Genomic DNA, 15,705 nt, shown 5'->3' with positions numbered 1-15,705 from the left:
TCATGCTAGCTTTGTTTTTGGAAACGGTAATTATTTCTTTGAAAAAAATATTCTTTGGTAGGTGTTTTCGTGTCATCTAAAAAACAAAATACGCAAAAATGCACCAGAATGTGTTTCTCTTGTGAGAATAAGAACACACTTTCTTCACTCCGTGACGTCACGCCAGTTCAAATAATGGCTGCACTTGATCACGTGACATTTCGCGCTCAACAAACATGGCGGACTCATAGTAGTGAGGGCTGCAAGTGACTTGAATTTTCATTCAATTTTTTTAGCGTAGGAAAGTTGCAGAGTCTTATATGTAAAACTGGGTCATCAAATTTTAATTGTGTATTGTTCAGAAACACGTTGATTATTCTATTTCTGCATTGGTGGACATTCTGACCGCAATATTTTATTGAATCTCCCGCGTGTCAGTGGATAAATGTCTGAACTAAGTGAAACATAAGCTTTAAACTCACCGTTTGGATTATGTGTTATTTATCATGTCTATGAGCAGCGATGAGGTCAACTTTCTAGTTTACAGATACCTTCAGGAATCAGGTAAGTTTACAGATTGCGATCTTAATCAACCAATCAGCAAAATCATAACATAAATTTTAGTCAAATTTAGCAATTTTGCTTTTTGTTGTTTGCAGTGTTTTGATCGTAATACATACAGCAGTAATCTAAGTCCGTGCATTGTAAAAAAAAAATGCACTGATTACTGCTTTTTATGCCCAGAATTGTGAGAATGCTTTTGAGAATTACATTTATTAAATTCTAGCGGTGTTTAGACAGATCGAACTTTGCACAATGTTTTCTTTGTTAAAAACCAGGTGCATATATTCAAACAAATACGATAAAAACTGAAAAAGATACGCGGTTTTTTTAGTCGGTTGCTTCGTTGCTATGATACTTTGAATCGAAAATTATAGCCTCCGATGCGGATCTTAAATAATTTATAAAACTTCAAGTATTTTACATGCTCAAAAATTAATTTTTAATTAAATCTGGATAGCCCTAAGGAGGTATGGATTATTTACACCCCAAATAGAAAATAGTCAGTTTTGAGCATGATATCAAAAATAGTCAAGAGTTAGGTTGATAAAATTAATCTAAAATTTTTTCTGGCTTGTGCTAAACTTTGTAGCTTTTTTGCGATACAGTTGAATCTCGATAACTTGGACCCTCAATAACTCGAACCTCCTGCTAACTCCAACCTTTTCCGATTCCCCTTCAGGTTGTTTTCTTACTAATTTTTCCCCCAATAACTCAGACTCCCGAAATCTCGAACCTTTTTCGATTTCCCTTGAAGGTTGAGTTATCGAGATTCAACTGTATGGGCGTCAATGATTACACCTGTAGGTGCTTTTTCATTCCATTCACTTTTCAGTCCAGAAAAATAATAAGCAAATGAAATCAAGTGAAGTTCTATTCTTGTTTTACCATTAGGATTTCAACATTCTGCATTTACCTTTGGAGTAGAAAGTCACATAGACCAATCAAACATCAATGGGTCTATTGTGCCGCCAGGTGCCTTGGTGTCAATCATTCAGAAAGGCGTACAGTATGTTGAGGCTGAGGTAACATTGAATGAGGTGAGCTTGGTGGTGTACATGTTGTAGGTCATATTGGTTTTCAGGTTAAATCTGTTTCAAACTGTAAATAACAGTAATACTCTTTTTAAAACTAGTAATATTCATAGATTAGTGGAGTGCGTTCGAGTCAATTTTGTTTGCCTTAAATCTGCTTGCTTTATGCGATTGTCCCACACGCTTCGGTACAATAATATTATGTCAACATCACACATGATGGAATGGCGCAATAACCAATTTTATTTAGCAATTAATTGTGATGTGCAAACTACAATCACAATTCTATGCAGAAAACAAAGGACATTGCTCAAACTGTTAAAACCTCACAAAAATTACACTCAATTATCGAATCGTTTGTTGTCCTTTTTATACTTTCTGCGTTAATTACCTTTGACTACGTCATTATGATACAATTAATTGCTTAATAAAATTGTTTACAGCTTAGCGGTATCGGCTTCATTAAATTGGTTTTGCGCGCACCTCATTGTTGACGTTGCTGAGATGCAATTAATTGCTTTTGATGTCTTCTCGCATGAGATTGAGGCTATTTAAATTGTTTTTGGGTGCGCTGTTTTTGCGGCTTAATGTTATTGTTGACATTGCTGTGATGCAATTAATTGCTTTCTGATGTCTTTTCGCATGAGATCGTGGTTATATGTGCCGATCAGTCCAAAATGGCATCAAACCGTGAATTCGAATGGCATAGAATTGTATGCGTTCTCCTTCGTCGAACGCAATTATTTAAAACAGTTTGAATATATTAACATATATTTCGTTTTAATGAATATTCAAATTGTTTTGTGTCATTGTTAGAGTGTCATCTTCCAGGGGATTCATTAAGATTTCTGACAGGAGGGCATATGGATTTAGCAGCCGGACACATAAATGGGAAGGGCTGATGGCTCTCCCCCCTCCAATGGTTCGAGACATGCTCCCAGGTTTTAAGGCTGGATTTATAACTTTACTGTTCACTATTTAATATTGGGCTGAAGGCCCCATCCTGCTAGGGGGGTCTGGGGGCATTCCCCCCCAGGAAATTTGTAAAAAATTGAATAGTCGTAGGTGCATTTTCAGCGATTTTCAGCCAATAAGTTCGTTGATTGGACAATTCGAACTTGAATGCTATAAGTATTGTTTTCTTTGCCAAAAACATAAAAAACATAAAAGCAAGGCATCTGACAGGATGCGGTGGTGCGGATCCGCATAATTCACTAACTTCCGCATCCTCCGCATCTTCGGCGCTCCTTTCTGTATAAAACAGAAAAAAAAAACAGAAAATTTCCTTCATACAGCGATTAATCAGGTACTTACCGTCCTCAAAAACGAAAATTACGAAGAAATTGATCATTTTGAGGCTGTTTTTCTCCGAAAAAGGCGACGAAAAAACGCCACTTCGTTCGCAAACAATTTTGAACATCCAGGCGTTCCATGCGTGCTTTTGTGATGGGCCTGGTGACTAGTTTTGTTCTAACACGCGGCGTCGAACGAGCGAACACACTACGATGTTTTTGACTTCATAGAAGGATTTAAACACTGGCAAAAAAGCCTGGCTAAAAGCCTGAATTGCTCCCATGGCAAATTTTAAAAATTTTAGAGCTGTAGCCAGTAATGTTTTTTTTTCTGCATCATTTGGAGAAAAGTAACTTGCATTCAAAGTCGCTTTGAAAGCCCAGAGAACAGCCGGGCAAAAGTAAGCTCACAGGCGGTCAATTTGCCCGGTGCCCGGCCCTTAATGAATCCCCTGATCTTCAAGTTGAAATGATAAATCTAAGCTCGAAACAAATTTAACCTGAAAACCAATTTGTGCCATGACATAAACAATAAAAATTAACTTCTCCCTCAGTCCCTACTAATTGAATAAAAATGGATTTTCAATGACTTCATAGAGTTTTTCCTTATATTTATTGTGGTTCAATTTTACCCTTGGTACAATAATTGGTATTTTCCTTTGTTTTGTTGTATTGTAATATATGATAATGAATATAAAACAAAGGAAAATGTCAAATTGTACCAAGGGTAAAATTTTATTCAATTTATGAATTGTCTTATAAGGTTAAATGCGTAACCAGTTGACCTTATTGCCTGATGAAGACTAGCAGTATGCAGTCAAAACATCACGATTCATATCACAAGTGACTACATTGTGAGACGATAATACTTAATTATTATTAAATTCTCCAAATTAGCAAAAAATTAAATGTCACAAAATATTGTCCTTTTAAATCAGAAAAATAAATTGTCACAAAAATTTGATTTAATGGGATAGCAATCACAAAACTGGTCTTTGGTAGCTAATCAAAAGTCTAGATAATCAAAAATAGATATTTAAACAAACTAATGTGATTCAGGATCACACAGAAAAGAACAGGTTAAATCAGGTTTCACTGTAATCCTCTATTAATATTTGATCTTCATAGGATGGAACAATACTTGATGAAAGCAGCGAACTAGATCACGTGTCCCTCATTGATGCCGTCCTCCCAGACATTGTAGCCACAAGACACACTCTGTTACATAACCGAGTCAAGCAAGATATTGGCATTAAACTCGAAGATGGCCATTATACTCATGTTAATTCCATGGGACATGGTGAAATCATGGAAATTGATGGCACAGTAAATGATGTTGGAAACAACAAGGCATTGGTGTTAAAGGGCCATGAATCTGAGGTACAGTATAACTGTTGTTATTATTGAAGGGCTTAGTGGAAAAAGGGTGATTTTTGGCTGAAATTGAACATTTCCAAAATAGCTCCAAGTTTAACATACAGTTTTGTTTTTGTGTGTTTAACATTGTAGGATTTGTCCAGTATTTGTTTTCGCTGGTTTTCCCTTCATTTTTGAGTTTTAACGTATGCAAAAAGCTCAGTTTTTTCTGGCAGCATCTTTAGGCATTTTTTGATGAAATAAAAACAAAAGAAACCTTTTTTGTCAGAATGATGAAACCAGCAAAGCTCACCTCGTTTCAATTTGGTTTTTTTGCCAATTGGAGTTGTTTTTGCAATGTTCAATTTTAGCCAGAAATCGCTACTGCCCTTTTTCCACTGAGCCTTTTAATTTATCCAACTTCACTCGATTAAATACAACTTATGTGCAATATTTGTCTAGTTTGTTAATTTGTTGAGTTAGTTATTGTATTCTTTCTTTCTTGTTATCAGGTGTTTGTTTGCTCATGGAATCCTTCTCAGGATATGTTAGCATCTGGGTAGGTTTATTATTAAAGGACTAAACAGTAGTTCACTGCTTTAAAAAGACAATATTTTAGAAACATTAATAGTACATACGTCAACGTTTGTGAGATGTCTTCTCTCTGTTTTATGATTCAGCGAAAGAGAGGTTACCAGTAACTGCTAATCATGTAAACTGATGTTGAGGTCATGTGAGGTTAATAAAAGGGTTTTACAGCAGGGTATTGCAGGGCTCGACACTAACGGTGGTCAACTGGACATTGGCCAGTAAAAATCACGTCTTGGCCTGTAAAAGTTTGGAAACACAGGCCATTTTGGCCTGAAAAAACTCTTGACTTCAGATTTCAGATTAATTGAGAATTATTTGCATATGTCACTTGTAAAACTTTACAATATCAATTACTTGGGCTTTTGAAATGAAAAATCTTTTCAAAATTTGAAAACAGACTCGCAAATCAATGCCATTTGCCACGCACCTAACGTGAACAATAAAATCTGCCATGTTGGCCGGGTATTTTGTCTTGGAACTGGTTATGTAGCCGTGCTCAGTCCTTCTCGGACGGATGAAATAAACATCTTTTAACATGTGACTCCAGCTGTCGGCCATTTTGTTATGTTTTGCCGATCTGTTTTGCTTGTCTTGCTTCAAAAAGTATGGCACAGAAGCAATTGTCTGACTTTTTCTTGAGTGTTTCAAACCGAACAAGAAATGAGAATGAAGATGAAACTGTGGAACAGCTTGAAGAGAAGCAAGATGAGAAAGACAACCAAGAAGTTGAGAAAGGGAAACAGGTTAAGACTATGTTACGAAAATTAAGAGTTGAGTGGAAGCAGTTGTATCCCTGGCTGGACTATAAAGATGGGAAAATTTTTTGTTTGTGGTGTTGTGAGTATGGTAACCTGTCAAATGCTTCGTCTTCCTTTGTTACTGGAGGATGTACAAATTTAAAGATCAATACGCTTCGATCCCACGATATCTCAACTGCCCAAAAAAACCCAGCGGCAAGCCGTTTAACCATTACTTTAGCTTAATTGTATTTAGCCTAATTATTTGAGTTGCTTCTGCACCTGGCCAGTACAACTTGCATTTTGTCCAGTGAAAATCCGAATGCACTGGACAATGGACCAGTACACCAAAAAGTTAATTTCGAGCCCTGTATTGAATATCGCAGGAACTTTTTTCTGCAGGTCTTTAATTTTGCAATTTTTTGCATCATAAAAATTACAGTGCCTTGAATAATAAGGAGGTCCGATTGAATGGCTCCGTGGAAAAAAGGTGTTAATGATTTTTCCTCAAATTGAACATTGCCAAAACGACTCCAAATGTCACATGCAGGTTTGTTTACATAAGTTAAACAGTGTACTGTATTTATTTTTGATTGCTTTTGCTCTGTTTCCAAGAAATAACGTACGCAAAAAAACTTGGTTTTCCAGTGGGCGTCTTAAGAAGTTTGTTTGTTTTAGTAGAATAACAAAATAACAGCTAAAGACACCGACTGCAGAAACTGTTTTTTTTTTGCCTACTTTTTTTGTCGAAAACGAAGCAAAAGCAAGCGACAATACTAGGACAATGTTTCACAGACGTAAACAAACACACATGTGACAAGTTTTGAGCTATTTTTGCAATGTTCATTTTGAGTCAAAAATCAATATTGCCCTTTTTCCACTGAGCCCTCAATTGATTGACAGTTAAAAAAAATAAAATCTATTAGTTTGTAAAGTTTACTAACAAAGTTGCTATATTTCTAAGATCTGGGGATGGAACAGCAAGATTGTGGCCGATAAATGAAACAGGAGTTGGAACACCGCTTATTTTACGCCATCAATTCAAAGATTTAGAAAACCATAAAAATGTGCCCAAAGATGTGACGTCACTAGAATGGAATGTAAGTCCATGGATCTCCTCCATCTAAGTTGTATCTGCAGACTTTCTTGTACCCAGTGCTTGAAATCATTGCCCTTGTCATCCAATCTTTCCATTTCTTCCTAGTTTATTAAGGCCAGTTTACATGGTACAATTTTTTGGCCCGGTTTGGCCTAGATTTGATAGGAAAATGAGTGCATAGTTAAAAATCAGCCCGATTTTCATCCTCACAATTTAAATAAGGCAAAGAAAATCAGGCTGATGAGTCACAGCATGTAAATTTGCTTGGAACAAATCAGGTTGGCAAATTGTAGCGTGCAAACCGGCCTTTTTATGTTTTATGTCCCTAATGTGCTTTGCTGTCACTATTGGATTATATTTAAAATTTTAGTTATTAGTTAACAATTTTAGGCTAAGAATTTAATTAAGCATTTATAGTCTTTAAGTATTTTTAATTGGTGTCCCCAGTTAGCCCACAAGGGCTTAATACATAGACAAGGAAATAAGGTTTTTACTGACTAACTTATTCCTTCTGATGTTACAGAATGATGGAACACTTTTAGCCACTGGTTCATACGATGGACAAGCAAGGATTTGGAGTCCAGAAGGTTACGTTTCCTAACTACATGTATTTCACATTGTCCTTAATTATCACAAAGAGTAAACAAAGCTCTCTCTTTGCAGACTTAGTTCTTTCCAAACTCGTAAGATGTCTAAGTTTTACCCCAAAAAGCTTTCATACAAATGGCATAGTTGTACAGAGAGCCATGTACTGTCGGAGATTAGTTGTAGCTTGGTTTTAGATAAAGCCTGTACACTGCAGTGATGAGATGCATGTAACTCATTGTCTTGAACTGGTTTTGTCCTAACAGGGGAGCTGGTCAAAACACTAAGCGACTACAAAGGACCAATATTCTCCATTAAATGGAACAAGAAAGGAAATTATTTACTTAGTGCTGGTGTTGATAAGGTAGGTATTTACCTACATATCATGCATTTGATGTTACTAAAAACTTGGAAACTGGCACTTACTTTGTTTTGTTTTTATGTTTTATTCACAGAGTAACATTGTTTGGGACTCAAATAACTGGGAAGTAAAACAACAGTTTGCTTTTCACCAAGGTAAAGTAGCTATAAATCTTATTTAGAGTTAATACTATGCAAACAAATCCACAACACTGTTAGGTAGTTAAGACCAAGTCCTCACGCCAAAACTGAATTATATTGTTCCAAGCATTCCCCACTGAGGCAAGTCTCATTCTTTTTGAGGATGTCATCATCCTCATATGCCAGTATCGTTCATCTCTAGGCAAGCGAAAGGCTATGGCAAAGAACGACAGGGGTAGCTCATTCTCTACAGCTCCTGCAGTGCAAACCACTGTCAATAGTTTGACTACACAACTGATCTGTCTCTCTCATGTCAGATGTAATATATCAAACACGTTAGAGAGTACCGGTATTTCATTACATTTCCAAACATGGAGAACAGAGTTGACTATAGGACACACAGCAGGGTATTTTGGGCGCAAAATCAAGTGTTTGATATAACTTCTCAATTGAAACTAAAACTAAGGTGTAAACAGAGAAATAAAATCGTGAAAATCAATACTAATAAGCGATGTCAGAGTTCCTAAAACACATGCGAGTGTTGGGATAAAATCAAATACTCATAAAAGTGCACAAAAGAAAAAATTATGAATTATTGTCCCACTTTTTAACCTTACCTTTGTTCACAGCTTTCAGAAATATTCAATTTTATCCTGACACACGCATGTGTTTTTTGGAACTCCGATATTGCTTATTAAGATCGCATATCCAAACCACCATCATTGTTCTGTTTTCCTGTGTTTTATCTTGATGAATTATTAGTGATTATGAAAATGATTACATAACAGTATTTTTGACAATGGGAGTTGGCAGATACTATTGAAAAACATTTTTTGCAGCTAGTCTGACACAGTTAAATTTTGTTTTATCTTTTTGTTATAGCTCCCACGCTGGATGTGGATTGGCAAAACAACACAAGTTTTGCGTCATGTTCAACAGATAAAATTATACACATCTGTAGGATAGGAGTAGAAAAACCTGTCAAATCTTTCCAAGGGCACACTGTAAGTTCCTATAACTTCTTAGCCTGCTTTGTCTGATTAAAGTTAATTTAACTCTTTAAGTACATTAAGGGCCTCGTTACATGAGAGTTTTCTTTTTCTTGAAATGTAATGTAAGCACAGGCGAGATGAATTCAACTTGGGCGGGACAACTTACATCCTGGTATCCCGGGATGAACACGCTCATATAAAATGAAAATTTTTTCATCCCAGGACGAAACTCATCTTGGCTCTCATGTAAAGAGGCCCTAAATTTAAGGTTTTTGGACTGCAATCCTTTAGAGTTTCAATTTTAACAATAAGACTACTCGCCCTCATTTTCTACAAGTGATAGTCAACTCGGCTGCGTCTCGTTGACTATTCACTCATAGAAAAGTCAGGCTCACAGTCTAATTAGTCATTAACTAAGATTATTCCTGATTGAGTCTGACTGTTACTAGGATGCTCATATTTCATTCCTCTTGCTTGATGCAATTTTAGATAAAAGTATGGGCTTTTAGTTGGCAGGGATAAAAAATATTGTCTTCAAGTAACTTTTCTTTTAACAGAGTGAAGTAAATGCAATCAAATGGGACCCTTCAGGGTCATTATTAGCGTCTTGTTCTGATGACCTGTCAGCAAAGGTGAGTGACAGGAAATTATTACATAGCCTCGTGCACACAATGTATGCAGAATAGCTATGTAGCTCTTTGCATTTAGTTAATTGTTTTCTCTTCTCTAAAGTACTCAGTACTGCTGAGTGGACACAGAGATTGCATATTTGTCAACTGTGATTAACATTTTTCCTTTACAAGACAATGACATGGCTTACTGTAAGTTTACCCAGCCCTGCTTATTGTGAACGGAGCGAGCTAGGTGCTTTAATGGTTAGGGCATTGAATTCTGGATCAAGAGGTCCACATTCAAGCCCTAGCTAGGGTCACTGTGATGTGTTGTGGAATACACTCTACTCTCACAGTACTCCGCCAAATGTTTTAATGAGCATCGTAATGCTATTAGGCTCCCTGACTAAATCCTGCAATTAACATGCGATATACTAGCTAAGCATCCCTTCCAGAGGGCGTACGAATGCTCCTAGTTCAGCGTGCAAAGACGTTAGTGTCTGCTAGCCTGGGGCTAGTGGATTTTGTGGCCAGGCTAGTGGACTTAATCCTTTACTTACCCAATGGGCAAATGAAGCATCATAAGTATCGTGCTTATGAGAAATTTTTGGGGGCAAGTAAAAATAAATTTTGGGCTAGTAATCCTGGCAACAGCTTGCAAAAAGGGCAACCTGGAAAATTCAATGTAGTTATTTTATGCTACACAAACCACTTCGATTCCAAGGATTTGAACGGTTCTTAGCACTTCATTGTACAACCTTTTTCATGTTTTTGTTTGCCTAGATTTGGAGTACAAAACAAGATTCTTGGATGTTTGATCTTCAAGGTCACAAAAAAGAGATTTATACAGTAGCGTGGAGTCCTACAGGACCCACAACAGCATGTCCTAATGCGCCTCTACTTTTAGCAAGGTAAGCTACAATAACTGCCACTAACTACACGAAATCCTGGATGCCCGGCTACACGGTCCCCCCTTTTTTTAGAATGAGAAATACGAATAGTGTGTGTATGCTCAGCCGGCTATGAAGTTACGCGGTCACAAAGCCGTGTAGCCACGTTGCCGCTGTTTTAAAAGAGGCATATTCATAGCCACTGTTACAAGAGGTGTTTTGTTGTGGCCGGGTATTCAGGTTATTTGCAGTCAAGCCCAAAATGTAGTAACATAAACCTGTTTTGTAGTAAATAATAAAGATGGTAAATTTTAAGCTCGGTAATAAATAATAAAGATAAGATGTTCTACATGACACGAGCATGGGACAAAGAAAAATTCTGAGTCCCCGACGGGAATCGAACCCATGGCCTCCCAGAATACCGGTTGGGCGCTCTAACCAACTGAGCTACGAGAGACTCGTTGTGAGCTGGGCCATTTTTACTAGGTTGATATGTGACACGCGTCCTGCATACTGCTAGGATCAGCAATGTCGAATTCATCAAGTTTTGTAGTAAATAATAAAGATGGTAAATTTTAAGCTCGGTAATAAATAATAAAGATAAGATGTTCTACATGACACGAGCATGGAACAAAGAAAAATTCTGAGTCCCCGACGGGAATCGAACCCATGGCCTCCCAGAATACCGGTTGGGCGCTCTAACCAACTGAGCTACGAGAGACTCGTTGTGAGCTGGGCCATTTTACTAGGTTGATATGTGACACGCGTCCTGCATACTGCTAGGATCAGCAATGTCGAATTCATCAAGTTTTGTAGTAAATAATAAAGATGGTAAATTTTAAGCTCGGTAATAAATAATAAAGATAAGATGTTCTACATGACACAAGCATGGGACAAAGAAAAATTCTGAGTCCCCGACGGGAATCGAACCCATGGCCTCCCAGAATACCAGTTGGGCGCTCTAACCAACTGAGCTACGAGAGACTCGTTGTGAGCTGGGCCATTTTACTAGGTTGATATGTGAGTCTCTCGTAGTCTCTCGTAGCTCGTCTCTCTCGTCTCACGAGTCTCTCGTAGCTCAGTTGGTTAGAGCGCCCAACCGGTATTCTGGGAGGCCATGGGTTCGATTCCCGTCGGGGACTCAGAATTTTTCTTTGTCCCATGCTCGTGTCATGTAGAACATCTTATCTTTATTCTTTATAAACCTGTTTATTTGTTTGCATTTTGTTTTTCCCTTAAAATAGTAAAAGATCACGATTGCAATGAATCCTGAATGCATTTATCAGTACTGGATTTTGCCTTTCTAAATTTGAATTTACATATTATGTTGGTTATTTCAGTGCTTCGTATGATACAACAGTCAAATTATGGGAACTTGAGCGCGGCAGCTGTGTTCTGTCGCTCTCCAAGCATCAGGAACCGGTGTATTCTCTCTCGTTCAGCCCTGATGGTAGATATCTTGCATCAGGTTCCTTTGACAGGTCAATAAATGTCTGGTCAACTCAGGTGGGTAAATACACTTTTTTACATTTAATTACACTTGCTTTTATAAACATCAAATCACCACGTTATCATGAGATAAAAATTCATCAGTCAGTGATACAAGCTAATCAGAGAAAATTTGAAAATCTTTCCAACAACAGTCAACAGGGTTGCCGCGGTCAAGGAATAGTCAGGGAAAAACAAAAATTTTTCAAGGTCAGGGGAAAGTCAGGAAATTTTGCAAAAAGTCAGGGAAAATCTTAGTTCTTGTCAAAAACAGTGAAAAGTCAGGGAATTCAAATGCCATGCGTTCAAAATCCCGTGAAAAACGTGAAAAGATCGAAAATGAAGAGAAGAATATCGATGGTCTGCAGAAGAAGCTGAAGCAAATGTAAAAGTGGATTTGGCTTATTTACCAATTCGCCTAATGCAAGTTCAGTGAAAATTGTTTTGAGGTCAGTGAAAGGCCAGGGTTTTAAGGGGGTTCTAATGAGTGGCAACCCTAACACGCGTGACGTTCCGTGCACCGGTCGGACTATAAGTAAGGTTGAACGTCTGATCGCACAGAAGGTCATAAGTTTCACTCTTGTCTTGAGAACTCGGACTCCTTAATTTAATGAATCTTCGTTGTTTTTCTAGACTGGTACTTTAGTTCATAGTTTCCATGGCAATGGAGGAATATTTGAAGTGCAGTGGAGTCCAAGAGGCGATAAAGTAGCCGCATGCTTTTCAGACAATACGGTAAGTTATCACACAATACGGTGAGTTATCAGACAATACGTTGTGTTATCAGACAATACGGTGAGTTATCAGACGATACGATAAGTTTTTAGCATTCTACTTGAGTAGCCTTACTTCCAGTGGCTTGGATGTCATGATAACCGCATTGTAAGACTTTACCTACCACTATTTAGTACAGCACGGCAAGAACGACTTATAACGAACTACATGACTGCAAAATGTTTTGCAGGCCAAAATAACCCGTAGAAAGAGCTAAAGGAATATTGCCTATCAGAGCGTTGTTGTTTATGTGCAAACCAGACGTCCAATCGTAATAAGCATAAGATAATCAAATGGTTTTATAATTTGTCACATCAAATATACTGTTCACAGCCCTCTATTTTTTCGTGTTTTTTCGATCGATGAGCGTGCGGTGAGAACGGCGAGAGAACTGGACGCCAGCGCAAATTTATTAGTTGTAAAACTATCACGTGTAACCCTCTATAAATAAAGTTTGATTGATTGATTGATTGATTGATTGAAACGGAAGAAGCAAGGGGGCTCGCTTCCCGCCGCCTCCCCCCGCGCACTTGCGCTTCGCGCTCGCTCGCTCGCTTCGTTTGCTTTTTTGCGTTGAAAAATCAAGAGGCTGTGGACAGTCTACACATCAAAGTGCTCTGTTGATTTATTTTTTACAGTGGGTGATGGCGTGTTGAAATGACAGCCCCAAAAATCTCAGCACTACAGTTAAATGATTATAAATTTACCCTCTAACATCTCTTTCTTTTTTCTTCACAGCTGTGCGTCTTAGATGTCCGAAACCTTTGATGTTTTAATCACTACTATTGTATCTTCAACACTTTCCCCCAAAGAAGCGTCAATATAGAGAAGTCCAGAACAAGGAAAACTGGCTGTTATCAACCGGTTGATATTTTGTGATATTACACGAACTCAGTAATTATTAAGACAAGCAAACTTCTGGACCAAGCAGCTCTTCTAATTTTCCAGTTGGGAATTTTTCTGTCAAAATGTCATTTTCGTTTCTCTTTACTATCCGAACAAGAGCTCTAAGTCTGTCGTCTTAAGTTCTAAAAGCAAAATCGTATTTCCACTGTTCTGGTTTACTTCAATCCGAAGTGTTTCGAATCTTTTTGTCCAATTGGAAAATAGTAAGAGTGTTTGGAAAGTTTTCGTCAGCTTGTCTTCATCACGTGACTTAGCAATAGCCGACAGAAAAGCGCAGGTTCAGACTTTCCTTGATGATGAAATTTTGACCGAAAAAATCTTAAATCCGCCCTTTCTGTTGTAAGATTTGATGAGAAACGTTGTTTACATGGCGAATTTTAACAACGGTTATCATCGAATATCTTTGAAAAGCTCCATTATTCAGATTAATTGTTCTGAGAATATTTGCAGTCCTTGAACAGACAACTCGAGGTTACGAGTTTTTTAAGTTCCTTTGTCAATGGCAAAACTTTTTTCTGTTTTTCGTCGCGTACGGTAAAATTCTCTAGTGTTTAGTATTTGAATTTCAACCTATCTTTTTTGACAAACGTTTTCCAGTGCACGCCAAGTATTTATATTTGTGAGATACCTTTTTTATTTCATGAGGCGTAGAACACATAACTTGCTCAGTTCAACTAGACGGGGAGAAGTCCCAGTTCTCTCTCGTGGGTCCTCGCGCGAGGGCGGCCATTTTTTCTCGCGGGTTCACGCTTCGCGAGCAATGATCTGGAAGGAAAGCTAAGGACAGTTCGCAATAAAGTTTTCAACTGTCCAAGCTTTTCTTCGTATGTAATGTAATTATCGTCGGTCTTTGTAACATATCATTAGAAATTTATCTTTGGTGCGATTATGTTGAAGATATTCTATCTATAGGCTGTACTTTTTAAATTCACAAATGTCATTACATTAAATTTTAAAGTGCATAATTAAGTATTAACGATATATGTTAAGTAAAGAGATTTGTTTTCAAATCGTGAGTCTAAGAGTTTTTTTGGTGTCGTTGTCGGGCCTGATTCAAACGTGTAACCAGGGCGGGAGAACCCGCCCTGGTTCTCCCGCCTTGCTTGTAACCCGCGGCAAGCAATCGATGGAAAGCGCGGGAAAAAAACGCGGGTTGCACAGGCGCGGGAAAACTGTTCTGTCTGATCGTACGCTACGCAAGAACCGAAACAAATGAACTAAAATTGCGCTGCAAGAAAGCAATGGCTCCTGAACAAAGTAAATGCAATTGTCATTCCCGTGTTGACCGACACACGAGGACAGAACTGGAAAACCGTGGAACCGACACGTAAAGCATGAAAGCTGTTGCAAGCGCCAACGCACCCAGCGAGCAGAGCCTCTTAACTTCCCTGCGGCTGAGATTTGGGAAGAAAAAGAGAGTCTGCAAATAAAATCGTGTCGTTTCTTTGAAGTCGCCGCAGCCCCAAAGTTTGGGCAAGTCAGTCCAGACGGTTTTGCTGCGCCGGCATTAACTTTTTGAAAAAACCAGCGGTCAAAGACGGAGCCCACAGTACGCTCTCGAAAGCACTAGAGCTGACGATTGCTCTCGCCATCTGCTACCGTTTGTGTGCGCGTGTAGCTGTGGAACATTTAAAATCTTGCTTTTTCGCAAACCAAGAAGAAATTTTCCGGTTTAAACAGTACAGCTCTACCATGAAGTCACTTATAAGACCTCAAGAGGTGCTTGACGTTCTTACTGAAGGAATTCAGACGCTCTTTGAAGAAAAGAATTTGTAAAACAAACACTTTGTTCATGCTGTCGTGTACGATCCGTCACGCCATTCCGCGCGCATGCTAAGTGGTCCACGCGCAAGGCTCCAACCTCGTACCCAGGGCCTCTTTCCTTTTCCTCCCTTGTCTCTCCTCACGAGGTTGGCAAGGCTCAATAGGCCAATTCCGATATATAAATATTCTAACTTGGCTGCGAGGCTTGGGGGGAATAAAACAAAAGAAATGATTTATTCATCCCTGAACCTCGACGTGATATCTTTTGTTTTATTCCCCCAAGCCTTGGATCCAAGTTAGAATTTTAATATATCGGAAATGGCCTATTCAAGTAAGCCTCGTGCATGCTCAACAGAGATTTGACGCGATTCTTGCAGAGCCCTTTCTTGTCAAGTACATCAGTAGAAAAGAAGGGGCTCTGCTCGCAGGGTGGCGCCAACGTGAATGCCAAGATTTGTTACACATTTTGTATCAGCCAATGTTCACCAGACAAGACTCAGACCCACTCAGAAATGTTTTGCTCGGATTCGCCTGTGATGGATTAG

The 15,705-nt window shown here is 38.4% G+C and overlaps 1 protein-coding gene across 1 annotated transcript; it reads left to right on the top strand.

The window, feature by feature from the left end:
* The first annotated feature begins 205 nt into the window (after positions 1–205).
* On the top strand, positions 206–14,411 carry LOC144664417 (F-box-like/WD repeat-containing protein TBL1XR1). Its single transcript, XM_078525532.1, has 14 exons — positions 206–543; positions 1,435–1,580; positions 3,995–4,246; positions 4,735–4,781; positions 6,515–6,650; positions 7,173–7,236; positions 7,501–7,598; positions 7,690–7,750; positions 8,618–8,739; positions 9,285–9,359; positions 10,122–10,249; positions 11,569–11,734; positions 12,350–12,451; positions 13,229–14,411. Exons 1-14 carry the CDS (start codon positions 486–488, stop codon positions 13,256–13,258), a joined length of 1,485 nt encoding a protein of 494 aa, XP_078381658.1. The 5' UTR covers positions 206–485; the 3' UTR covers positions 13,259–14,411.
* Positions 14,412–15,705: the final 1,294 nt, after the last annotated feature.

The sequence above is a fragment of the Oculina patagonica genome, chromosome 8 (assembly GCF_052425735.1).
Source record: "Oculina patagonica isolate OP01 chromosome 8, crgOcupat, whole genome shotgun sequence".
Classification (NCBI taxonomy): Eukaryota; Metazoa; Cnidaria; class Anthozoa; order Scleractinia; family Oculinidae; genus Oculina; species Oculina patagonica.
Note: the sequence above shows the minus strand (reverse complement) of the source record. Positions and strands in the feature narration are given on the sequence as shown.